At 42.6% G+C, this 26,862-nt stretch overlaps 2 protein-coding genes across 2 annotated transcripts; one reads left to right on the forward strand and one right to left on the reverse strand.

The window, feature by feature from the left end:
* Positions 1-29: 29 nt before the first annotated feature.
* rln1 (relaxin 1) lies at positions 30-1,671 on the forward strand. The gene is made up of 2 exons (XM_068574849.1): positions 30-715; positions 1,319-1,671. The coding sequence occupies exons 1-2, from the start codon at positions 520-522 to the stop codon at positions 1,669-1,671; spliced, it is 549 nt and encodes a 182-aa protein (XP_068430950.1). The 5' UTR covers positions 30-519.
* A 772-nt stretch (positions 1,672-2,443) lies between these two features.
* Positions 2,444-24,972, reverse strand: jak2a (Janus kinase 2a). Its single transcript, XM_068573870.1, has 24 exons — positions 24,828-24,972; positions 19,358-19,637; positions 15,512-15,635; positions 15,302-15,422; positions 14,510-14,655; positions 13,578-13,881; positions 13,249-13,368; positions 12,694-12,851; positions 12,486-12,597; positions 11,653-11,839; positions 11,159-11,283; positions 10,416-10,550; positions 10,184-10,271; positions 8,936-9,063; positions 8,634-8,772; positions 8,276-8,427; positions 7,694-7,844; positions 7,422-7,555; positions 6,757-6,946; positions 5,979-6,103; positions 5,019-5,191; positions 4,612-4,729; positions 4,246-4,359; positions 2,444-4,139 (listed from the first exon to the last, which is right to left on the reverse strand). The coding sequence occupies exons 2-24, from the start codon at positions 19,587-19,589 to the stop codon at positions 4,032-4,034; spliced, it is 3,384 nt and encodes a 1,127-aa protein (XP_068429971.1). The 5' UTR covers positions 19,590-19,637; positions 24,828-24,972; the 3' UTR covers positions 2,444-4,031.
* Between the last annotated feature and the right edge of the window lie 1,890 nt (positions 24,973-26,862).

Genomic DNA, 26,862 nt, shown 5'->3' on the forward strand with positions numbered 1-26,862 from the left:
ATCACCTCCCCACCTTTTTTTTTTAACACAGCACTAAAGCACTTAATTTCTTCCCCAGTGACGTGCACTAAATGTCCTACGTGCCTTCATATTGTTCATCATTGAAACTAGTGCATGAGTAATGTGCACACTTACACTTCACAATACAATATTCCCCTAATATTATTACACTAAAGAAATAACTTGCACGTACGTCATTGTCATCAATCTAAATGACGTGTGGGAGGGAGGGAGAGCGAGAGAGAGGGGTTGGTGCTGAACGCATAGGTTGATGAGTAGACCAGTGACTAGGTTTATAGCCGGAACAAAAAGAGGAAACCAAAGCCTGATCTGCCACACAAGACAAATAGCATCTTTTACAACGTCGGCATTTGGCTGCAACAGAACTCTTAACGGGGAAAACCAATAACAAGGAAACTAACAGGATTTCAAACACTGTTCAGATCTCAGGTGGAGCTCATCTAGACCCTCCGTGCAGCGCAAACCAGCCAACTAGTTCTGTTAGCTTTTTAAGTGAAAATGCTCTGCAGATTGACTCTTGCCGTGGCTGTGGTGTGCGTCGGTGGCATATGCAACTGTATGAAGGCTGACCTGATGAGCAGGTTGATGATGCCGAGGGACTACGGGGTGAAACTGTGCGGGAGAGAGTTCATCAGAGCAGTCATTTTCACCTGCGGCGGCTCCCGGTGGAAGCGCTCCACAGAGGTGGACACGGGTGAGTCTACTACTGCCTTTCCTTTTTAAGTGTATTTCTACAATTAGCAGCACAAATATTTGCATAGAGACTTGTTTCAAAACATGAAGACTTATTGTAAAAGCAACTTCTAGCTACCGTGAGACCACAGTATTTTCTGTGTAGTGCAAGAAATGTATTTCTCATTAAGGCTGAGGATGATTTAAAGGGAAGAAGAAAGTGTCCTTAAAAGGAGGAACTGTACCTGTTTTCTTGATTCCTTTAGTTTCTTGCGCGCACATGTTACTGTAGATGGTGAGTTATTCCACATCAAAAGGGTAGAGTGCCACAGAGTTGTAATTAGGCAACGGTCCCCTGCCGTCCCCCCACATTTCAGTTGATTGACAGCGCTTTGTATTTCAGCACCATGGTCAGCTCATGTTCATTGGTAATTGCACAAACCCTTTTACTGACTAATAACTATTATTTCACTGTTGTTAGTTTGCCAAAAAGCACCTTTTATAAACTTGTTCTGATCATTGAATATATCTTCACAATAACTAAAGGTGCATTTGAAAAAAAAAAAGTATATACTGGTAGTTTTATATTGAACTTGTGTTAACATTAATGGACCCGTTTCTCCAGATCCCTTCCAGTGGAGTTCCCTCAGTGACGGGACTATGGAGGGCATGCAGCACACCTGGCAAACTGGCCCAGAGTACACAGCAGATAACCTTTCTCCTCTCCAAATTGGGCACGCTTCCTCCCTGGCAGACCTCCTGGCTTTTTACGGGGCCAGAGGAGACCCGCAGCAGCCGTCGCTGACCGACTCGGCCCTTCAGACGTCCGCCGTGTTCGGCGAGCAAGACGGGAACCGAGCAGCAGCAGCAGCTGACGGGCGCAGACAGAGCAAGCAGAGGAGGAGCTTTTCTTTAGGTGTGGCAGGAAAGTGCTGTAGCCAAGGCTGCTCCAAGAATGATATTGGACGCTTGTGCTGAGGCAGGGAGGAGGAGGAGGAGGAGGAGGGATGATGATGGGTGATTGCAGGGTTGTGACATGAAGACTGTGTGATGGACAGTGTCGACAGTTGCGGAGACGTAGGAGGGTTCACATCTGCTCTTTACTTGACTATAGGTAGCCTAGTATTGTAAGAATTAAAATAATCATTTAATTATTCTTCATTCTCCTCACTTTATTTTTTTTTAATAAAAAATCCTGTCATTTTCTGTATGTACGGTGTATTACTCATTCAGCGTCATTGAAAATAAATTTTAAATATTGTGTTAGTATGAAATGTTGAGCCGTATCATATGTTGTCTTCCACACATGGATTTGAAGCAAAACACTGCATCCATCGTTCATATTAGACTTTTCAACTAAACTATGGTTATACCAGCAAAGGCCAATATTGCACATTAACGTCATTTAAGCTGCTGTGAACTTATTGCTGGCCTCTGTTCACAACATTACGTCTGCCTGATAATCTTCTGTTCACAGCCCAAGGACACGACTGCAAAAGAGCACGTTGTTTTAACCCTTAACACAGATGCAACAAATAAATACATTTAACCCCTTGAACAAAACCCACACTCCTTTTTTGTTGTAGAATATATGCACAAAACCTTTTAAATGCATATTAGCTGTTTGACTGAACATCATAACACATCTTGTTGTGAAAAACAAGCCACACTTAGATTTAAAAAGTAACATTTTGATGTCCGTAGTACTGCAATATGTTTGGTTTAATAAACGGATATTACACACCTGGAATATACTAAATGTTAATTTTAATCAACTTAATATTTACATCTGTCTACACATACATGGATTAAAGGTAACTGCATGTTGCCATCAGATGACAACCAGACTCAGTGTCATTCAACCTGCAACACACTGACATTGAAATAAATAGAAATAACCACCCATCGTTTTCTGAAAGTCTTTGGATATAAAAATGTTACGTAGATCACATAAGCTGCGATTTCCCCTCTTGGCATTGAACAAAATGTTCAGACTTGATATTGCCCAAAGGTTAGAGCGTGGAAGCGTATGTTTGTTAGCGAGAAGACTTTGCTCTTTACAGTGACTCATTTTTAGCGACGCGAGAGGGCATCCATGCCGTCTGTGGTTACGGCCTGCCTTTTCAAAGCATAAATAAAAAAAACATTGGAAAGGGGTGTTTTTTTTAAAGTTTCCAAATTGTAAAAAAAAAAAAGAAAGATGTTGTCCCACAAATAATTCTACTTGGGGACTGAAGAAATGACCGATGCATGGAACATTTAAAATACAAAAAATATACAATACATTTGACAAACTCCTCAATTTTTCACATTAGGTATCCACAGTACAGGCAGATAGTATAGCCTTATTACACTGAAAAAAACGGCATACTGTATCTATAAAATATATTACTAATTACTCAGACAACATCATTTCCAATTTAAAAAAACAAACAAGAATTGTACTGTTTGAGTCCACGATGAGACCCCATTAGATTCACAGGTTTTAAAGAAAGCGGTTATTGCTGTCTCTGTAATGTATTGGACCAATAACAGTATATCTGTTTCAAGTCTGGTCACTGTTGTGTAGTCATAGCAAACAAAAGTCACTCAAAAAGGACGGTGTGCTTCTGCTGTCAGAAAACACAAACCTATCCTTGATATGCAATGAATACGTGGAAGACACACGTCCCCTGTAACAGCTGAAATGTAACTCCAATCTATCAAGCAGAAGTCTGTCTGGGTGTCAACAGGAGGACCTCGGCCCACTTCAAGTCCCCAGAAGGTCTTCGGCACGAGAGCAGTGCCATGAGGTTGAGGCTCTGAAGAATCCGGCGGTCTCTTTGGTGAAACACCAAAAACAAAGGACTGAGTGTTACCTGATGAAATGTTGCCTGTTGGTGATTTAGACATTTTTCGTCCCGATTCTGAGGCTTAAATATTTAACAAAAATCCGAGAAAATCTTACATCACATTTCTCCAGCCTGCGACTCGACATATTCAAGTTGTAAAACATGGACAAACAACACAAAGAAATGAATGAAATGAATATCATGACACGTTCTGAAAGGCATCTGGGATATATTTGGTGTGGTGTCTTGAGTCGGATGTAGTGTGTGTCCTAATTAAAAAAACAATTTGTAAATATGTAAAGAAAATAAACAGGTAAACTGCCAAGAAAGTGGATATCACCATTAATCATTGGAATAAGTGTGAAATAGTCAGAGTACCAAAAGAAAACAAGTCAGACTAATGAGCTGCAGGACACCCAGACGTCACAGAGACACTCATTGCTCTGTTCAGATCTTTGAGGACTGAATCCCGGGAGTCAACAGCTAAAGTTCAAAGGTCAACGTGGCTCATCTGTCCTTGCTGTCTCGTACGCTCTCCACACTGTGGATCAATGTCTTGAAAGTAGGGCGGAGTCTCGGTTCGCTGTTCCAGCACTGTGTCATGATCCTGTGAATCTGCGGGGGACAGAACACGCGAGATATGAATATTAAAACATGTCTCTTGAACCGATAAGACATGTTTAATAAAACAAGCAGAAAAGGTTTGTAAAGAGTTACTGACCTCCTTTGGACAATTATCAGGAGCAGGCAGCCGATATCCCTGTTTGAGCATGTCGGTCAAGTGGTAGACAATCATCTGGCCGTGCTTTTCATTTCCCATCTTGTCCATAAAAACCTTGAAAAAAGTTTGGTAAAATATCAAAACCGCCCCCCAAAAAACTACGAGAAGTGTTCCCTGTGTTGGAGTGCATGACTCTACGATGGAGCAGAGAGCTCAATCAACTGATTTCTTTAACAACACTACAAACTAATTACACTGGCCATACTCGTAGCTTAATTACATTGACAAAGCAATTAAGGGTCTAATAAGAAAAAGTTTACTGAAGAGAGAAGTCAAACTAAAAAATACAAATAAAAAGTGCAGTACCGCAGGTGGGCTGCAGCTCTTGTCACTGAAAGTGAAGAGTTCGTAGAGGACAACACCAAAACTCCAAACGTCTGATCCCACAGAGAACTTGCTCTCTGTCAGCGACTCTGGAGCATACCTAGAAAATACCACGACACATTGTACAGAGAGCACATAACACGCGTAACGGCGCGCACACCTTTAAAACGCTCAACAACGATCCAACAACACAAGCAGACGGATATTAATGCGTGAAAAAGAAAACAGTAAAAAGTGATTCTCCGTGTGTGAATCCCACGATCTCACTTTCAACAGTTACAAAGGGTCACGATAATTATTGTAGAGAAGCTCATCAAGAAAAATGATCTACGTCCGTCCACAAAATATGAAAATACTTTGAACAGACGCATGCAGTGTGTCTTCCTCACCAAAAGATGGGGCTTTCCCCGGGCTCTCTGACCGTGTAGTACTCTTTGTCCTGCGGCAGCACCTTGGTCAGGCCAAAGTCCCCGATCTTCACCCTCATCTCGCTCTCCACCAGAACGTTCCTCGTGGCCAGGTCTCTGTGGATGTATCGCTTAGTGGCCAGGTAGTCCATGCCCTGAAGAAAGACACGGACATGTCACCAATGGTGCCTTCTTCAAAGGGGCCAAACAATCAAATGAAAAAGGAAGACATTATTAATCAATACGTTACTTGTGTCCTTAGGTATTGCTTGGATTCCCTCTTTTTTAGTTTTCCACATATATTTACGAAACGTATGTTGCTAATGTGTAGACACCTATTTCAGGCCTCCACCCCCCCCCCCCCCTCCGACGACGCTTACAGTGTTACAACACACATAAACAATATGCACTGATGAGCGAACACGGCCACAATATACACCCTGCCGAGATAAATGCTGCTCCTAATCATAACCTCGAGCCACCGTATTCAGCCGGAGTCAACCACCTTGTAATAATCATATTGCTTCATGCTGTACGCATGTTTATACAATAATAAACACATGGTACCAAAACTCAACAGCGGCTACTATGTCAGCTTCTATAGCGCTATTTTAAAGGGCCAATCAAATATTTTTCTGGTCTCTCATTCGGTAAGTTTTCTATTCATATGCAGCCGCCCTGCCGAGTCTTGAAATGTTGGACTCTCTTGTGATTTCCAACATCTCACAGTAATTTGTCTGCCTATAATATCAGTATTAATCCCAGCAGTCCACTTTAAAAAAATACATATATTTCAATGGTATCAACCGCGGGACATAGTACCCAGGTATAAGAATAACGATTATATTTAGCATGGACGTTAAATTGGACACTACACCAATAGCCTGTCTATGACCAGGTGGGGTTACACAAAGTCAGCACCTCCCATCCGCACTACATTACCTTGCAAATCTGTGACGCATAGTGCAGCAGTTTGTTGAAATCAAAGCGGTCCTTGTGTTTAATGAGATAATCTCTCAAGCTGCCGAAGGGCAGATACTCCATGACCAGCCGGAGGTTCCTTCGACCTGCAGAAACAAAGTTAAGTGTGATACTTAAGAGAGAAAATATGACGAATAAGTACTGAGGAGGCCTCGGACAAAACCAAGATGTATTAGTTTCATGGTCGCGGGCGCTCCAGGCAGCGCATGTTGGAACTGTAATGACGTTATTATGTCTCACAAAATATGCCTGGGTGATAATATCAAAGGTAAATTTGCTCTATCAGAAAAACACTGATCCTCTCCTTGAGCGAACATAATAATTCAGATTAATCAGGCAGATCAATTGCTTCATCTAAATATTTTCCAACTTCGAAAATAGATGCTTTATGCCAATATAAGAAAACACATTTTATTGCAATCTTGGAAACCAAATCTCTGAGAAGATTTTTTTCTTTTTTTTTTTCATACAGCAAATGTCTTCATATTCCTTTAATCATGTTGAAACACCAGTTTATATTACTAAGATTTGTTATAAAGAGGCCTTTATTAATAATAAACAAAGTTATATTGATTTTAAAATGAGCAACAGGACAATTAACCACATGCACAAACACACACACACACACACACACACACACACACACACACACACACACACACACACACACATCACATGCACACACACCAAAAAAAGAAAAGCAATCTTCATATATGTTTTGTTTGAAATATGCTTGTACCTGCGCTGTAGCAAACTCCTTTGTATTTGACGATGTTTTCATGCTGGAGGGATTTGAGGATCTCGATTTCCCGCTCAAAGTCCCTGAGGTGCTCGGCGGTGCTGTGCTGTAGTTTCTTCACGGCCACCACCTCCCCCGTGCTGTCCTGCAGGGGGTCGTACCGACACATCTCCACACTACCAAAGTTTCCCTGTCGTGTGGGGTCAGAGGACAGCAGATTTAAGACACACAGAAACCGCTATCCTGGTTTTGAGCACATATTAAGTTAGTTTTCTAATGTGGCAAACGGTTCGGTGAGACATCTAACCGCATATTCACTCATATCAAATAGTGCTCAGAGCAACGTCTCGCTGTCCGGAAACTAGTATGAGAATATTTAAGATGTGAGCTGAAACTGCTGATTAGTAATGTGCGTTTGATGTTTGCTGCTGTCCATTTCCAACACCCACATTAAGACACCGACTAAAAGAAAAAACACCTAAAGAGAGCGTGAGCAAACGTTTTAACAGATTTATATCTCTTCCCGGAATCATTTTTTGAACGCTCAATCAAATAAGCTTAAAAACCAGCACGCTGAAAGACAAATACCTAAATACTATGAAGGAGGTAAAACCGAAATAAGATTCTGAATGAACGTGTAGTTTGGGTGTGTCTGCATGTCTCACTTTGCCGAGCTGCTTGAGAAAGATGAGGTGCCGCTCCTCAAACTGGGCGGGCTCCTGGCTCTCGGAGGCCCACGGGAAGCCGAAGCCTCTCGTCCTGTTGGGCACCATGTCGCTCTCCACCAGAAGCTCATAGTCTGCAACACAACACGCTGTTGAAGCCCTTCCGTAAAAAAGGATCTGGATAAAAACCCTCGTTGACGAGTGCGCGCGTGTCGGGCATTGTGTGTCCACGTGATCAATGGATCCGTCTGGTCTCCTTGTTCTCTTCCTACCTGGTGTGAAGAGGCTGTTGAGGTCTCTGATAATTGCTTTGAAGGAGGGCCGGTGTGAGGGCTCATAGTCCATGCAGCTGTTTATCAGATTGGCCAGCTCGGTCCATTTGGGAGCCGGCAGCTGGTGCCTGTCCTCATAGAACAAGTACTTCTGCAGAGCGAAAGAGCCAAAGTCAGAAGCTGCAAACGATAAATACACAAAATGGGTTGACATTCTTAAAATAATCGATAGAACATGTGTTTGAAACATGACAAAATTGTATGAGTCAAAGCATTCATTTGACATTTTAGGAAACGGTTATTCCATTTCCTTCAAGGAGTTAGATGAGACGAGTGATACCACTCTCATGTCTGTACGGTACATATGAAGCTTCAGCCAACAGCTGGTTAGCTTAGCTTAGCATAATGACTGGAAACAGCTCGCCTGAACACCGTAATGTAAAAATGTCACTGGAGCTACTTCTTGTTGGGGACAAGTGACGTTCTGAAATGAATTCAACATTTCCCAAAATGTCAAACTCTTTATTAATGACAGATCGTTTTCAATGAGTCAGTACTGAGTGCATGCTTTGTTTCTGTGACCTTTGAGCAGTCCAGGGTGCTGAGCGGTTTGTCTCCGCCACTGCAGATCTCCCAAAGGGTGGTCCCGAAGCCCCACTTGTCCGTGGCTAAACTCAGGTTTTGGGGGTTTTCAATGCACTCGGGAGGCACCCATGGGATACGCTCCACCAGAACTGATGAACGCACATGAGAGGAGACATGGAAGCACACAGAGAAGACAACATGTGAATGGAATGAAAGATTGAGGTGGACAGCGAGAAGGGAGAAAAAGAAAAGTCACACCAAAGCAAAACTCCGTTCACATGACTTGTGTCTCTCCACAGGTGTGAGCTTCATGTTGTCTCACATCAGGGCCGTCGCATGACTCCGAGTCTCTCACCTTCCTTGGGCAGCACGGTGATGCTGATACCCGGGTCACTGAGTTTGATGAAGGGCAGGCAGCCCGTCATCCGATCCTCCTCTCGGATCAAAAGGACGTTCTTGGCACAAACGTTTCCATGAACAAGGTTCTTGTCCTCCTGCGTGCAGACGTGACGGAGACAAGTTAAACCACATTCCGACGTCGCCTTTATTATTTGCACGCCGGTTGAAGATATTTCCGTTGGCTTGAGATTCAGAACGCGTCAACGTGCTGCCCCATACCGACTTCTAGTGTGTACTGCATTGTGTTGGAGGTCTTACCAGGTAGTGCATGGCCCAGGAGAGCTGCTTGGCCACTTCCAGCTTCCAGGTGATGTTTACTGAGCTTTTATTCTTTTTCAGGTAAGTGTCCAGTGAACCAAATTTACCATACTCCTGCACCATCATGTCTGACAGGGAGGTGTGAGAGACATCCTTGTATTAATCACCACTATCCACGTAGAAAATCTTGTCTACAAAACTATTTCTATAAAAGCAGTTCATGGTTTAATGCCTTTGTTTCTTCAAAGACACCTTGACAGAAGATACAGAGTTACTTTCTGCCTCCATGAATGTCTTCATTCACACGTCGCCGTCTGAAAGAGTTTTCATTATCTCACATGCGAAATCTATCTATGGTCATGAAATCCAGTCCCCGTCTAGACACGTCCTACATGGTCTGTGAGGGGACCTAAACTGGCGACCCTCCATTTTCCAAGCCAAGTCCCCATGGACTATGCAACTGCGACCCAATTATTATTATTATCATGTCTGCATTCCACTAAAAAGCTTAAATAGCCCATGAAATAGCCCAGGAAATAGCCCAGGAATAGCCCTTAAATAGCCCAGGAAATAGTAATAGCTAATAGCTAAACGCCTTTTCTTTTTGATGTTGATACAGTGTATTTCATGTATTTCTTCATAGGCCTGCATACGAGCACATTTGTTTCTCTAGGCTATCGCTGTGATTTATGAAGCCGAGATGTGAGAATACATGGGGTTGTGTCAGCGTTGCTGTTATCCCCATTTCAAAGTAACTCATCATAATCTTTTGTTTTTCTTCCCAGCCTGCTCTTCTTCTGCACTCAGAAATGGGAACGATAAACGCGTCCGTGTGTGTGAGCAGTTTCAGGTGGAGTAAAGATCAAGACTGCAGCAGCCCATTAGTGCCTCTCGAGGGCTTAATCCCGTCACAGTGGACGGGTCAGGGCTCAGCTGAGGTCGTAAACCTGGTTTCCTCTCTATTTGATTGTCCCAGTTGTCGAAAGGGACATCCTTTAACCTCAACCGTTGTAAACAAAACACTTTTAAGCATGAAAAGTCACTCTTTTGCATTCAGGAGAACAACAACCTGTTATTCACAGTTATAACACACAAAACACAGTTTTGCCTTGTTCTCAACATCGCTCCAAGTGTCCTTTTTATATGCCACAAGTGAAGAAAACCACAATAATGTCTCCCTTTGTGACCATATTTGGTTCAGTAGTGTGTGCGTGCGTGTGTGTGTGTGTGTGTGTGTTGTAGACTTACTCTCATTGCCACAAACGCACACGCCAAAGTTAAGGAGCAAGTGCTTGTGGGAGAGCTGACTCATCATACTGGCTGCCTCAAAGAAGGACTGTGAGGGAAAAATGAGAGAAGCGATCCGATTACCTTGTCTCCTTTCAACTCATGAGCGAGAGTTTGTTTATTCAGATCCACTCACTCACTCCCTCACTCCCTCACTCCCTCACTCCCTCACTCACTCCCTCAACAGGCCCACCTCTGAGTAGTTGCGGTGAGCCTTGTCCAGGATCTTGATCACGACGTCTATCTGGTGTATCTCTCCGTAGTCCCCCAGCTCCTTCCTCACACCGCAGAAGATCTTGGTGAACGTTCCTCGGCCCAGACTCTCATTCTGAAGCACAGAGTTGTTGAATTTTACTGCTTACTCTCAGTCAAAGACACACTTCTTTGACCAATATTCTCCAGATCTCAGATTAGTGGAAAAGCGCCAGGCTGTTTTCTGTGACACAGCTGCTGTACACAAACTTCAAGTGCTCAACTAAAAGATGGGGAGACAGAAATGGAGCAGTCAGCAAGCTGAGCGCATGGCTGACAGACACAATCCTGTCCTCTCGCATGTCCACAGGGACTGCTATTGACGCTGAGCTACAACAGGTGAATCAATTGAGGAAGTGTCTTTGTTCATTGTAGCGACCTCGTGGACCCAAAATGAGTCCTTCTCGTCCTTTCTGATCGATACTTGCAGCACGCTCTCTCATATTGAATGAAGGTCTGCATCAGTACATTTTGAGTTTTCATTCAGTAGACAGACACTGGCTGCTCACTATGGTTCAGATCTTTTTATAAATATATTACTTATTTGCTCAGGAACCTGTAAACAATGGCCTTTTAATCTTCTAAATGCATCTAATCTTGAACATTAATGACCCAATAAGACTGTATAAATGGCATGCTTATATTCAGATGAGAAGAAAGATGAAGTGAGGACGGTTATCTTACAATGACGAGGTCCTCTTTTCGGATCTTGTGGAAGACCATCTGGCTGATGTTGTGCTTGTGGAGCGCAGGAGACAGTGGGACGTCGGCATCTTGATTATTTCTACACACCACAAGGTTGGATTTGTCTGAAGAAAAGCAAAGAGGGGCAGGGATTAGGAAACTGCACGCATTGTTCCAAATTAGCTTCAATAAGTAATTTGGTAATTAATTGACTAACAGAACTTAACAAAACTCACTCAACGTTTTACAATTGATCCAGCTTAAAATAGGAGTTTATACATATGTGATGAAAATGGTGCTATTGCCTATTTTTGCATCCTTATGGACAAAGAACCAAATATCAAAAGCTCAGGTCCACGATAACAATATAATAATAAAAGGTCTCAGCTGAGCTGGAGAATACTTTCAGTGCATTAAATGTCTCTGCATCTGACTGCGTATGTGTTACATGTATACATGCAGTATTGTCTTAGTGTCTGTGAGCGCACGCTTACCTCTGAGGCTGGGCGAGCAGCACCTGGTCAGCTGGAACGTGTGTCCATCGGAGCGCAGCGCCTCCTTCTGGTAGCAGTGCAGAAGTTCCCGGAGTGAGCCGAAGCTCCTCTTGGCACCGCTCAGAACGTACTCTCCTGACTCCGTCTTCACGATCTGACAGTGCTTATAGTCCACCATACTTTCAGACTGAAATAACAAAACAGCACTCATTAACATTGCCGCTTAAAATGTTCTGAACATGCCAACAGTCTTATTAAAAAGACTACAAAGTACACTGTGACTGAGTGCTCCCAGTCCTCTTGTTCACACTGGCCATTCGTAGGGATGGGGGACAACATCCACAGTCCTCTTTCTGTGCAAATATACATTACAACGTGTATCAGAAGTAAATATGAGGTTTCAGCGGTGTTAATCGCTTGAAGTGAGAATAAAGACTTACAGTTGCTTGCTGGGCAGAAGTGGACAGCAACTCAAAGAGGGAATTTGATCATAAAAAGACCAATGTTGAAAGCCCCTCCTCAACCCCCTGAAGCATCGCATTATCCTCCAGAGAAACCTTGTAATGTATCCACACAGAGAACGGGGACTGTAGATTTAGTCTCCCCTCACTTCCAAGCAATTCCTTGTATTGATATTGAAGTCTAACGGCCCTGCGTGTGTTGACGCATCGCACCAGCCAATGGAAGAGACCTTTTGGCGGCCCGCTGTGGTACATGCCTTCATGGGCTAAGGAAGCGAGTTCGTGATGTCTATCAGTTTTGAAGGAGCCTGTTTATTTGAGTCATGTGAGAAATACAGAAGTCCACGTTGTAACTCAACGTCGACAGCTTACCCCCACCACAAAGGACATGAAGAATTTGTCAAAGTCCCTGGGGCTGCAGCGGAGGCTGTACAGACCTTGGTGATTACCAGAGCGACGCAGCTTCGCAATCGTAAACTCCATCCTGTGATCAAAGAGACAGAACGTGTGTGTGTGAATGGCTCTGTGGTTGCGGCTGCACACGTGACGTGCTATATCTGTGTATGTGTGTGATACTCACGACACGGGGCCGTGGCAGTAGCTCTCAATGCACTCCAGAAGTCTCGGTGGAGCGACTTCTTTACACAGATAATGATGGGCGTCTGCGACGAGTCTGTAATACCCGTCAACTAAGGATACGAAGGAGAGAGCCTCCGGGAGCGAATTAAACTCCAGTTCCTTTGCGGGAAGAAGGGGGTGCAGAAGAGGACACAAATAAATCATTCAGTTCCTTTTTTTTTAACTTTAAATCAATGTGAAAACTAAACCTTCACTCCATGTTTTATGTAAGGATGCAGCACTACGGATACTGAATCAAATAGACGGATCAGTGGGGTCAACCTATTTAATTTAATACTGAGCAGCACCTGTTTTTATACTGGAATTTGAATTATTCTTTAAGTTTTATGCGCCGTAGTGTAACACATTACACTACACTTTAATGTTGCCCAACGGCAATTTGTCTTACAGACTGTAGTAAAAAATATATTGGAATGAAGCAGAGTAAACAAATGATCCGTTTAAAAGTGATGACGACAACGCCGAGCGCGAGGTGTGAGTTCAGCGTGCACTCTACCAGGATCTGGTTGTCCTGTCTGGTGAGCGTAACGACGCGACTCTCCACCGAGCCGTCCTTCTCGGCCTGTTTGATGCTGATGTCGATCACCTCTGGGAAGTCACAGTACGTCTGTAGCTCCTGGAGAGGCACGAAAAGAGCAAAAAACAGTGGGTTACATGTCACGAAACGAAAAAAAGAAAACGTGCGCACACACATGCACTCTCGTCGATATTGGCCATTTAGCAACTCCTAGAGCTCCATCTAATGGTTAAACAACAGCCATGGCAGCTTCACATTGTGGCAGACTGCAGTACTGATGCAACATAAATCCATCTCTTGGCTCTCACCTCTTCCTCCTCCTCCTCCTCCTCCTCCTCTTTCCTTTTGGACCACTGGACGCCCGTGTCGCCCGTGACAACGATGGTGACCTCGCGCGCAGAGAGGTCGGCGACCTGGAAGCGCTCAGCGTAGAGGGAGGGCTGCAGCAGCTCCAGGCTCATCAGGTACTTGAGCTTGAGGTTCGACACCGTGGCCTTGCAGTCACTGAACTGCTGGATGAACTTCTTGAAGCGATAGCGGATCCTCTTCCGAGTCAAGATGTTATATTCCTGGATGCGGCTTTGCATGCTTTTTGGCAGGAAGGATTTGTAGCTAAAAGCAGGGGAGGGTCGTATCAAAGTCAGGAGGATGTGATGAACAAATAACAGGAAGGGCACAAAGAGAAGGGCGGGGCAACTGAAAGAGGAAACAAGGTCGGAAGAACAAACACTAAGACTTTGTGGCAGTTCAGCCAGTGTGCACGCTGCGTGCACCTCAGGAGGACTTGTCAATAACCCCGAAAAGGGTTGGGTAAAACCAAATGAAATGATACTGAAGACGAATTAGAGATGAAAGGGATATTTTAAGGGAAACACACCTTTGAACTGAAACATCCTGCAAAGAGATAATGCATTCAGCTGCATGAGCACGCATAATGAAACTATCGAGATGCTCACTGTGTTCTGAGGAGCGCGCCACACTGCTTTGATCGTTATTTATGAGCCACACGACATGCACACCAGCATAACATTATTATTATGTGCAGCAAATATCAAACCATCTGATGTTTTCAGATCATGGCTGTATCAGTTAAATCTTTTATTTTCCTTGTCCTAAAGGCTGCATTATATGAAAGCGGTGAACATTTCTGAGCTCACAATGTTCGAGGCATCTAGTAGAGGGATGATTCTACCGGGCTTCATATTCACATTTGAAATCATTTAAATATTCACAATAGTACCTGGTGTAATTGTAAATGTCCACAGGTGACTGGCCGCTCTCTTTGGCGAGCCTCATCATGTCCAGCACCGCCATGCCCAGACACTCCTCCTGGGCCTCGTGGCTCACTGGAATATGAACCCGGCCATTCAGAAAGTCACTACGCCTCTGGAGGAGGGGGAAAAACATAAGATGCAAAAAAAAAAAAATCTGTGAAAGTCCAATATTGCATCAGCCAACTCAGGACTGGTTCAGTTATTGGACTGCACAAGTCAAGTTTTAGAACAACAGGCGTCTATAGAAACATTCTGCAGGTTAATCTGTTGCCACACACCTCATGTTGTCAATGTGACGGTGGAGATAAAAACAAAGCTGAACAGAGCTGCATGTGTCAACTTCACACAAGCATGTGGGAAAGATGAAAAAATAAAAAGCAGAAACTATTAAAAACGCACACACACACACACACACGCACGCACGCACGCACACGGTGAAGAGAACCCTTGTTCCCCATTTGTACTCAAACTCTTACTACCACACTTCCTGTTTTCTGAGCTTAAAACAATGGCTGAAATGACACAGACAGCCTGGCAGGCAGTCAGAGAGGGAGGGAGGGTTGCAAACAGATTGTATCTCCAACACCCAACAGTTCGGTTTCTGGCTATGTTGTCAAAGAGCAAAGCAGGGAAGAAGAGAGAGTGGGATTGATGTGTAAAAGAGGGCATCTCAAAGACACTGTCCTTTGGTTTGGGTTCAGGAATATCCTAAAACGCTGCCTTAACTATGATATGAAGTGCATGTTTTAAAGACTAACCTGAAAAAACAGGTAGGCCATGACATGGTCATCCATCACAGGGCTCTCCGTCCCCTTGGACACGCCGTAGCGATGGGCATTCAACGTACTGCTGCCGTTATACCAGCCATTGAAATAGTATCTGGATAGAAAAAGAGGTAAGGAAGTGACTCTGAACATAAACAGCACATGAAAAGTCTGAGGCGAAACATACACAGTGAAAACATCTACCTGATTCTGAAGTGCAGACTCTCAGTGACCGTCGGCTGCAATTTAAAGATGTGATTAGGAGGAAACCAGATCCGATCACTTTCCCTCATCAGGCCAAACAAGCTGCAGTACACTGGAGCGATCCCTGAAAAGTCAGAAAAAAACAATCATCTGTATCCTATAATACATCATTTTGTTCTGGAACTGGCACACTGGGGAAACCTCATGCACGTAGTTCAAATGAAAGAAGCCCATTTAGATATTCCTTTTTGATACCTACGTTAGAATTGAAGAACAAGTTTTTAACTCATTTGTTGCCACTTGAGAACAACAACTGGCCAGTCATTAGAAAGACACACAGTCTTGCATATGCTTACTGTATATTCACACAAACACACACCACTCGTGTTGTGGTGGCAATGTAGACTGCAAACATATTCATAGTTTGCCGTCATATGTGTCATTGTCGACACATGACGGCAAACTATGAATCATTTGGTTCCCTGCTGCTCGAAGCGTGTCCAAAAAAGTATGAGTGTCCACATTAAAGCTCAAGTTCCCATGAATATATTTATGAGTTTGACTGTTGCCAGGGGTTTTGTCTGAAATTGATGCCTTTTACAACATCTTCTGATGACAATAGCATACTTTGGGGGAAATGTATTCAATTCACTCCCACATGTATACTCATCATGACGGGTATTTGGAAGACATTTTTGGGATAATGAAGTGAGAAAAAATTAACTTTTGAGAGACTTCACATGGAAATCCAGAATGGATGGAACGACAAAGTTGGCAGAGTGATGTCATGGCTTTATGATGGAGGTAATCCAATTTAGCTTGAGCAATATTCTTGCTTTTGTTCATTAAGTTTGCACAAAAAAAACCTTTTTCTGCAGACGAGTGCGTGCAGGATTTTGTAATGTGTTTTTGTATCAAACACAGGTTGTTGAGCACAATCCTAAAACTGATGTACTATCAACAGGCTGAGTGTCCTTGTCATGTCATTCCAACCTTATTTAAAGTCCGGACCTCCTGTGAACACATCTGTTATAACAGTGAGGTGTTTCACCAGCCAGACAAGTGGGTCATCAGCAGACAACACATTTCCTCACACAGCAGGAAGCTCTCCCTCCGAGTAATGCAATGGTATGAAGTGTGTTAGAGGAAGCATGCACAACCACAACTGGGGAAGTGGTGTCAAAGCACAAAAAAAGTTGATCTAGAAGCAAGTCCCACCGTGTCTTATTTGTTACATGATCAAATAATAAAGAAAACTTAAACTTTCTTTCAATTAAGATGTACGTATTTTACATTCATGACATTTGACCTCTGCATTTCATCCACCCAAACATAGAGGAGCAGCTCTGGGAGCAGTGTTTAGGGTTCAGTGTCTCACTCAAGGACACTCTGACGTGCAGATCTGGGAATTGAACCACCAAACCTGTGACTACAGGATGACCCGCTCTTGTTCTGGAGCCTCAGCCTGTCAAAAATAAGTAAGCAATGCACTGCACAGAAACCCACTGTAACCGAGAATCATTATATAGATGAAACGTTCCAATGAAGCGCAATCATATCAGGTCAAACTTATATGATTATTCTGCTCTTGCATCGCTAACTCTATCCTGATACAAGACGACAGAACAGAATAAGTGTGAAGACAGACGAACAAGACAAGAAGGGAAGTTGGAAAGAAAAAAGAAAAGCAAAAGAATTGGAAAGAGGTTGTTTCTTATCGGCTCATGGAGGAATGGAGCAAGAGTGTGTCAGCGACAGATAGAGAGGGAAATAGACACAACAGTCGACAACTTCCTGATTTGTGTTTACTAGAAAGAGAAAGAGAAAAGCCAGTAGCTCCGTTTCCACAAAATAAACATTGTGTCGTCTCTGATAGCAAAAGATGCCTCAATTCCTTCACCAGGACATTATTGGTGAGAAATGAAGTTGGATGAATTTGGAGCCCTGAAGAAGCCATGGAGTCAAACAACAAATGCTCTTGAACGTTGGGAAAGCAGTCCATTCGATGATTTACTTGTGATTGCCTGGATGACGGATAACTCTAAACCTAGCAGAGGAATTAATGCCTCAAAGCGCTCTGCCACAAGATGGCTACTGGATGTTTGCCTCACATATTTTTCTCTTTTCTTTTTGCTTTCATGTGAAGAAAAAATGCTTTTCTCCTGCTATTTAAACAACTTAAGGGCAAAAACGTCTCAACATATCTGAATAAGCTCTGTGTGGAGAGGGGAGTGCATGGATTCCTTTGAGGTCATAGTTGTAAAAAGGTTTTAAAACAACATTGTCCCATGTTTGTTCTGGCCGTAGGAAGTGTGCTTCGGAGAAGTGTTCGGACTCAAGTACGAGCGTCCCCTTGTTAGGTTCCACTATTCACCTGTATTGAAGCTCGTTTGACGGAAAGATTCAAGCATGCATTTCAAGCTTAAACTATATCGCCAATAAGTATTTATTTATGTTGGATGGAAAAATAGTGTGTCTGTACCCAAAGGTCTAACCTACCCCGTCTCCATGCTCTTTACCCCTCTTGACAAAGATGGCAGCATGCATGAAACCTAAACACAACACTATGTCCATTCATGGTCTGGTCTGTCATCTCCACAGACAAATGTGCTGATGCTGCAAAAGGGAACTTTTCTACCCATATTGCAGTTGACAAAATAGCTGTTCTTACTTCTGCATGTATTTATAATTCAATCTGAAACTTAACAATAGTGTCAAGACATATGTCATGAAAATAAATACCACACTTATAATTGGTGCAGGTTTGAATATCATATCATATTCATTATAATCATATTTGAGCAGCTGAAAAAAGATTTGGATCTCCCAAAAATAGATTTCTTCAGATAACTACAACTGAGAACTTTTCTAACAACACACAACGAGTGGAGGAAGCTCGTGAAACGTACAACTCTAGAAAGGTTTTTATTAAAAATACAGATAGGAAACGAAGATAAAAAAGCAATAAGTAAGCTATGTTATGTATTTCTATCTACGAAGCTACATAACTCCCAACAGATGAAGTAAATATGAACACATGATCATACCACAGAATACCTGGCAGGAAATATGCAGAGAGGCACAGTTACACACTCAAACACCTGGAGGGAATTTAAATGGAAAATAATCACCTGATTCATCAGTGCACCAGAAATAGAAGCCAAGCAGACAATTATTAATTCTTTATCCTATTTAAGTTATGTATTTCATGTCAATTATTATTTGAATTTAATTATTTATGTATGCAATTTATCCATTTTTATAACCTTTATTTACCCTCTTTTCTTTTGTCTTTTTTCTTTTTCTTGGAGTGAGCACCGTTTGATGTTTGTGAGTCTGTGTGTTGTACCGTGTACCTGAATATAATGTGTACCAAGACATACGACTGAAAAATAGGTGAAAAGGTGTTGCGTTTGAGACTTTTTATGAAAACGATGTTTATTCAGCCTGACCCACTTCGAGCTGTCCCTCAACGAGGTGCACACCACAAAGTAAAGCAGAACTGAACACGGTTGCATAAGCAACCAGATATGTGGCAATAAAAACAAGTCATCATCGAACCAGTGAACGGTGGGAGGCTATGAACACGGCACCAAGAACGGACGATATGAATCGTCCAAATCATACTTCGTCAATCGAGATCATGTCAAACAGAACCAAACAGTACATTGTCACACCACTATATTTTTTCATGTCATTCTTTTTCCCCCTCTCTGTGTTCTCATATTGTTAATGTATTTATTTTAGCGGCATGTCAAAGCACTTATGAAGCGCTTCAGAGTTAATAACTAAACAACAATTTTGTGTGTAGGAAGACATCAGAACTGAAATCCTCTTGTGACTCACCACATGCTTTCGCTGCAGCTATGCACAGTTCCTCTGCTACGTAGTCTCCTGGTGGAAACGTGAGCACACTTTCTGAACCGTTAGCCGCTTCTCCATCCTTCCCCAGGTGATACAGGTGGACAGTGAGGCAGGTCCCATCCGTGTCCTGCTTGGAGTCGAGAACAGCGGCCGGGTCCAGGTCAGACGGGAGGCCATTTGGTTGTGCTGTGGGACCGGAGATGGGGTGGTCCATGTCGGTCAGCAGAATACAGGCCGTGCGCTGCGTGAAACAAACATTCACCTGCAGGGGACAAAGATATAAGACAAAGAAACAGGAAGAAAACACAGGTGAGACGACAGTAGAAAGGTTTAGAGTGCAGCTTTCAATGGTTTCGTGAATGCTACTGAAGTTACTGAATACGATAAAACAATCATCAAAAAATAAGAATTGTATCCGTTATCGTCTTGTGGAAGATTTCTACCTGTACGACCGATAATGAGCTTAAGAAGTTACATTTTTGGATTTAGAGGGTCTAGTTTTGGGCTTTTCATGTAATGGCATAACTTGCAGGAACATGTTTTCTTCAGTCGTCACACGATTGGTTGCTTTTAAGTCATGTTTACGTGTTTCAGCTTGTGCATTCACTGCTCGGGGTGGGAATTGAGTTCCTTTCTTTTGGCTGATGTCCTGCTCTTCCCAACATTGGGGAGAAGTCATTGATTGCCTATGTTTCCAAGGGGAGGAAAGGGAAGTAAGTTAGGAATTTATGTTTGTAGTCAGCTTTGTAGCGCATAGTTTGGCTGAGGCAGCTTCAACAAAAACAGATTGCTCTGTATAAAGTGCTTAAATGAGGAGAAGATCGAGTGTAAAGCTGAGAAATAGCAGCAGACTCTAACTCTAAAATGGCTACATTTTGTCTCGAACACATCCATTTTGAACGGTGGCTGATTCAGATGTCTGAGATAATATGGTGTCGCTCTCAATAACCATATCATTAATTAGCCTACAATTCACGGTTACTTTTTAGAACACAGGATCACAAGACTGCAGCGCTGTCAATGTACCATACAGGCTGCCAGGGGCCGCTCTCTGCAGCTCTAGTCTTAAAACTATATACGTATGCACTTCATTATGTTTTGGGGGGGAAAACACTTTCTCTATTCCTGTGTTTACTCTCACAACAGGTTGACATGTTTACAATAACTATTGGATGGACTGCTGTGCCGTTTGACACAATGAAGTCTCATCCAAGATGAAGGGCACTGATTTTGATGATTCCTTGATCTTTCATCTTGTGCCATCATTAGATCAAAATTTGTATTACTCACATGTTAGCATGCTGATTTCAGCATCTAGCTCAACGCACTGCTGTACCAGGTAGGGACACTAGCACACGGACCATTTACATTTTTTCATCTGGAGGGACTTTGTTGCTGTCGAAAACACAAGCCTGATCAATGCTGATGAGTGAGTGATTTTATAACTTCTTTGCATTATTCCTCATACATTGAACAGGGGGTTAGGGTTACAGTTTAAAGTTATTAAATCTGTACTCGTAACTGCAAGGATGACCGACAGTGACACGCCACAAACAGTGAAAAGCTGGTGCAGCACAGCCGATTGAGAGTAGTATCAGCAGAGAAGAGTCAAAAGTAAGGAAATGGAAACACTCCGGAGTCGAGAGAATAGTATTGTTTCCAATTTCCTTACGTTTGACTCTCGACCATACTGAACCAAAAACTCGATTAATAACAACAACAACAAAAACGCTTCAAAGACAAGCTTAAAGGAAAACATAGACCACCTAAATGCTGAAACCATTGCTGTTTAGATCCTTTTTAGGCTTACATACTTCCAATAGCGTGCTATTTAGGGACTGCAATGTTCATGCAAGTGGGATTCGAGCCATTCCTGTAACTACTCAACTTAACTGGGTTTTTCTCAATTTGTTATGCTTATTTTACGACCTCTATAGCATATTCAGTATCCAGAGATTTTCTAAACAATATAGCGTCACAGTGGCTGGTGCCCGACATTAAGACCTAGTAACGGTTTCTATTGAAATGACATCATGGTGTGCAATAGTTCAACATTCATTATCGCCAGAAAAACAGAGAAATGCACATGTGTTAGTCACTCTACATTTAATGAGGAAATCTCATGAGATTTGGATCTCTTTCGAAAGAGAGACCTCAAAACAAACAACATATAAAAGTACAACTACATTCTCTCAAAACGAGCATCACACACAACTCACATTTAAACTGTTGCTGGATGTTTGACAGAGTATGTAGGATACTACACAGAAGCTGGTGCAAAGTTAAAGTAAAAATCGAAAGCAAAGATTATTACACGGCGATTGTTTTGGCTAACAAGGCCTCCAGATGGGATACAACACTATGGATGCAAAATAGTTGGAGAATGTTGATATAAACAAGGGAAAGGACAACAGGAACACTGCTCTCTAACTTTCTGTCAGTGTGTTTACACACCCAACATGTTTATCATGTAGCACGTACCAGTTCCTTATCTGGGCCTCGCTGCTGGTTGTGGTCAGCGCTATCAACTCTCACACATTCTGTGTCAACATTTACTGTTTTTTCTTCATCATTCAGTCTTCAAACGATGAATCTCGAAAAATAAAATTAGATGAATGTGTAAAATACAGCCTATAAGGAGTATTAATGAGAGGGCTACTAATAAGGGAGGATGCCATAATAACTCTGAGGAGGGAGACACAGTGCATCCCACGATCGGTCGCAGCTTTACGAGTAGGAGTAGAATAACAGTTGAATGGTCTGAAGCATAAACATCTCAAACAGAAGCCTGCTGGCGCCAGCAGCATTGTGTTGTGCAAAAGGTCTTCTTATGGTTTCCACATGTACAAAGCTGAGAGAGACAAACACATAGGACACAACACACATCATGAATCCATCTCATCGGAGCCCGAGCTCTCTGCTAAAACAAGGAGCAAGAAATACACTTCACTTGTTCGCCTGGAAAAAAAAACAAACCCTGGCTACCGGTGGTCCCTGAAGCAGTCCGTATCCCCCAAACGTTGGAAACGGGTCGCTGCCTTCACTGTGTGCTGAGCCAGATGTCTTTGTTTGTGGCACCTTCAGCCAAACAATACGTGATGATACTCCTGACTCATTGATGATGGACCCAGTGGGGACTTGAGACAGCAGGTGTTGTTGTTTGCATTGTGTTACACCAGCAATGGTAGACTGGAGATCATCGCGTGTTAAGAATCCTGCTCTAAAATCAAGCTCCAGAAACTACTGTTTTATTGATTTCAGTCTGTGTCATGCCTCGTCAGGTTTTGACAATCAACCACAAACTCTTTGTGATCTTCCTCGCCCTATTATCTTTTGCCCATTGCCAATAAAGTAATTGATCAAAAGGAGACCGCGGTAGGCCCGGAACGTCTACCAAAACATGTGTTTGACCGTGGGATGTAATCTCCACTGAACTAACAGTCCAGTTGTGTCTAAAGTGCAATGTGTCTTTGGCCTCGCTGCTCATTTCACATGTACTGATGCAACCTTGCAGTTGTTTCAGTGGGCTTACAGTTCCCCAAAAGGGTCTGCAAAGCATATCCAAACAGTGCACTTACTTTCTGTAGTGATGATTTGAAATCCACACTTCATGAAATAGTGAATGACACATCGTTTGTTCTGCTACTACTGCACTGTGTATTCTGTCTCTTCTCTGTGTGTTCCTGTGGAAACACTGCACTTTGCTTTTCTGCGTTCTTTCCCAAATGATACAAACATGAAGTGCTGGTGATTTCAGGCAGCTTTGGAAGTTAATAACTGTGAAATTTGTTTGGCAAGGGTTTTCAGTCATGTTGAAGTCAGTTAGGCTTCGCATGCATCAAACACTAAATGAATCAATGCTCCGGGAAACACAAGGCTACACACATTTCATGCAAACCACATCACAGTGTGGGATGTTTTCATTTTTCTGGGTTCAGATAAAAGCTATGAGTCGCTCTGAGACCTGATAAAACAAATACTAGTGCTGAACATTGTAACATTGTGGCGTGGAAAAAGGTGCAGTTGCAACTTTTCTGTTGCTGCTACGTGTTCAATTTGAAATTAGCCAACTCGTTGATTTGTTTGTACAGCGGCTGACCGTGCAGTTCTTTGTATGCGACCTGAATTCTACTTACACGAATAATGTACTTTCCCCTTAACTGACTCCATGTCTGACACAGATTATGTTCTCCTACTAAAGCCCTGAACAAAAATGCCAAATCGGCTATTTGACAAATAACCTAATCTATCAACACTGCCTAGGTACAAAAATGTACAATTCAGGAACAAATGTACGTGCTTTTAGAAACGTACGAAAAGAGGACACTTAGCCGAAATAGATACACCACTAAGTGGCCTTGTTGGGATACATATTGATTGAATAAGCAGCACTTCCTCGAACCAGCAGTGCCCTTAACATGACAAACAATCAATTTCGGAATCCATGTTGGTTTGGGATGACTCGAACATTTCAAACAAAACTTGCTTCCCTTCTCAACACCAGAGCACAGCCAGCATTACGAAGCTCGAACTGGAAAATTACCTTGACCGCTGCTGTGAGGGGAATTGACTAGTCTGGCTCTAAAAATGGATTATCTCAAATTATCTTCATAAATATTGTAACAGCTGCATCAATAAACTACTGTATATTTACATTCAGTTAGCAGTTCATTTGGGACACTCTGTTGGCCAAATGCAGCTGATTTGAGGATGAAGGAGTCAACTTTCCTGCATCTCATAAACAAACTCTGGGTCTCCTCACTTCAGGAGTTTATTCCACTAACTGGTCATGTTTGCATGGATGAAGGTTGGATTACACAGCCAGATGTTCTGCAAACAGAAGTTTCCAAAATCAGCTTAAAAATGATTGAACGGCTCTGGACACCAGTTTGGATTCAAACTTTGACGGATAAAGCACTCAGGCCAATAAATGAATCAACATTAGGTCATCATAAAAAACATAAATATCAGCGTTATGAAACAAGACACAGTAATGACAGTGTCTCTATTACGTAGTTTGCCCGAGAATGATCTGACGTTTCTTTAAATTCCAAATTTAAGGGATGTTTATTTTTGTTAAATATTGTTCATGTTACGCGTTAATGTTGAAGAAATAAGTATTGGCCAACATCCTTTTTTTGGTTCAAACTCTCAAATATCGATTTCAGTATTGTCCTTAGATATCAAATATCGACATGGCTCTTCTCAAAACCTCTGCAGGAAGAAAGAAACCCTGCAGGAATATTGTGGCCAGAGTCTCCTGCTTGTCTCCATTGTAGCAGCACAGACCAGCTGATTCTCTGCTCAACTTCAACTTTTGCAGGAACCTCACACAACAATGATCACATTCAAGATTCACGCGCGCGCGCGCACACACACTCACACACAGCCACACCCACACACTCACACACACACTCACACACACACTCACACACACACACACGGAACTTACTCTGCCTGTTGTCTTCTGGTGTGCTGTGGCTGCTTGACTTGTCTCAAAACCAACAGAGGTCTGTCTCTGAAGTCCTGCGTGTCTTTGACGAAAGCGCCGATGGGAAAGCACCGAGGTTCACGCGGAGAGAGAGAGAGAGAGAAGGAGAGAGAGAGAGAGAGAGAGAGAGAGAGAGAGAGAGAGAGAGAGAAGGGAGGGTGGGGGGTCAACCTGTGCGCGCGCGGGACGGTAATCCACGGAGGTAACGACCTCCACGTCAGCTGCCGGCGGAGTGAGCCCCGTTCCCTGACTTTCTCACGGTGTCCATGTCGTGGACTGCTGAGCTCGTTCTCGTTTTACGCGTCGCGCCTCGCTCACGTGACGCTTGTGGGGCTTTCGGGGTGGAAAAACGCAACTGTTGAGCGACTCGTGTCGTGACTCACTCTCTTCGTGTGAGTGGGTCCACCGCACAGAAACACACGACAGAGCACAGGCTCCCCGAGAGATGCTCCTGCTGGTGATGCTGGTGGGCGGAGCGGGACGCCTCCAAACGTCCAGCCTCTCTCCGACCGACGGACGCGGCGTCTTCCGCGTTTGGGGCGGAAGCGTTATGAATATTAGAGTCGCCTTTAGAGCCAGAGAAGTGCAAATCAAAGTTGGCGGTGCACCGTGAAGGAGCTCAGTAGCCTACTGCACCTGAGAACAATGCCACAGTACTCTTACTTGACTGGAGTACTTCCCTTTTATGCTCCGTTATCGGTGCGTTGTTTTACTTTTTGTTCCACTACTTCTATGTGAGAGTTATGGCTATGATTATACATAATACATGTGCAACACGAGCAACAACCTGTAAATGCATCAGAAGACTAAAATTAACACATGATCTTGTAATGTAATGAGATAGTAAGAACATCACGTATTGATTTATCCTGAGAATATTTCCATAATAACACTTTAGCAAACATTCATTTTAGTTTTACTGGAGTATAGTTATATTGATGAAACACTGACTATGTCCTTTACCGTGGCGCTCAGCACGATATGACACACAATATGTATGATAGTTAAATATAAATACATTGAAGTCAAATGCAAACACAACAGCATAGCTTCAATATAAAATAAAACGTATTTCTGAATTATTGCCATTAGTAGCTTGAAGTTCTCACTTACTTAATGTTTATGCAGTTGTAATACAGAAGCCACTGCTAAACCAGCAAACCTTTTTTTTAGCCCCAATTGCATTTTGTATGTTGTGTTATTATATCTTGGTATTTCTTTATCCAAACTGAGCATTGCATCTGTAGAAAATTACATGAAAAGTAAACTGTTGTGTTCCCTGGGAATTCCTCATGGGTGAGACCGTGAGACTTGTTATGAAACTCTGCCCTTTACATTTAAATGAGAGAGAAAAAGTAACATGTTTTTTTCATTATTTTATTTTATTGGAAAAGTTTCTTGGAATTATTGGACAGCTTTGCTACTGTGAAAGCAATTCATAAGAACTTAGTCGAGTTTGACTGGAAAAAATATTTATGGAGACCTCAAACTCTGAAGTTCAAACAGCCTCATACAAGCATCTTATTACAGTATGTAAAATGCCATCCCTCTAGATCTGTTTGACAATGCCAACTATGGATTGATCGGAAAACAAGAGGTCACATTGATTGATTACAAGTTAATTTTCTCAAAAGACATTTGAAAACCTCATACTTGAGCTTTATTACTTACTGATCTGCGTGTGTAAGGACTCAATTATGAATTGGCATGTTATAAGTTACATTTATTCCTCCAATTTGTAACACTTCATATCATACACAGTGTAACTCAAACACATTGCACTGGCTCCTTATCCAGCTCAATACACAAACAAACATGTGACGCTTATCCCGATTTCCAGAGAGAGAAATATTTATTCCTTCTCCCTTCATGGAGTGAAAAACTAAATTACTCAAGGCGTCATTCTTTAACTTATTGTATTCGCTCAAGTAATTTCTATTCTTGAAATCTGATTATTTAGTTTCAGTAAAACATGGACATCTACCACATGGACAAT

Source organism: Clinocottus analis, unplaced genomic scaffold (genome assembly GCF_023055335.1).
Source record: "Clinocottus analis isolate CAN_PGR_092001 unplaced genomic scaffold, fCliAna1.0.p SCAF_13, whole genome shotgun sequence".
Classification (NCBI taxonomy): domain Eukaryota; kingdom Metazoa; phylum Chordata; class Actinopteri; order Perciformes; family Cottidae; genus Clinocottus; species Clinocottus analis.

Coding starts and splice junctions, on each gene's coding strand:
- rln1 (XM_068574849.1), top strand. CDS start 520: ATGCTCTGCAGATTGACTCTTGCCGTGGCTGTGGTGTGCGTCGGTGGC. Junction 716..1,318: donor CTCCACAGAGGTGGACACGG/GTGAGTCTACTA, acceptor CCGTTTCTCCAG/ATCCCTTCCAGTGGAGTTCC.
- jak2a (XM_068573870.1), bottom strand. CDS start 19,589: ATGGACCACCCCATCTCCGGTCCCACAGCACAACCAAATGGCCTCCCG. Junction 11,284..11,652: donor CTGCTCGCCCAGCCTCAGAG/GTAAGCGTGCGC, acceptor GCTTTTCTTCAG/ACAAATCCAACCTTGTGGTG. Junction 8,773..8,935: donor CCTGGGCCATGCACTACCTG/GTAAGACCTCCA, acceptor GTCTGCACGCAG/GAGGACAAGAACCTTGTTCA.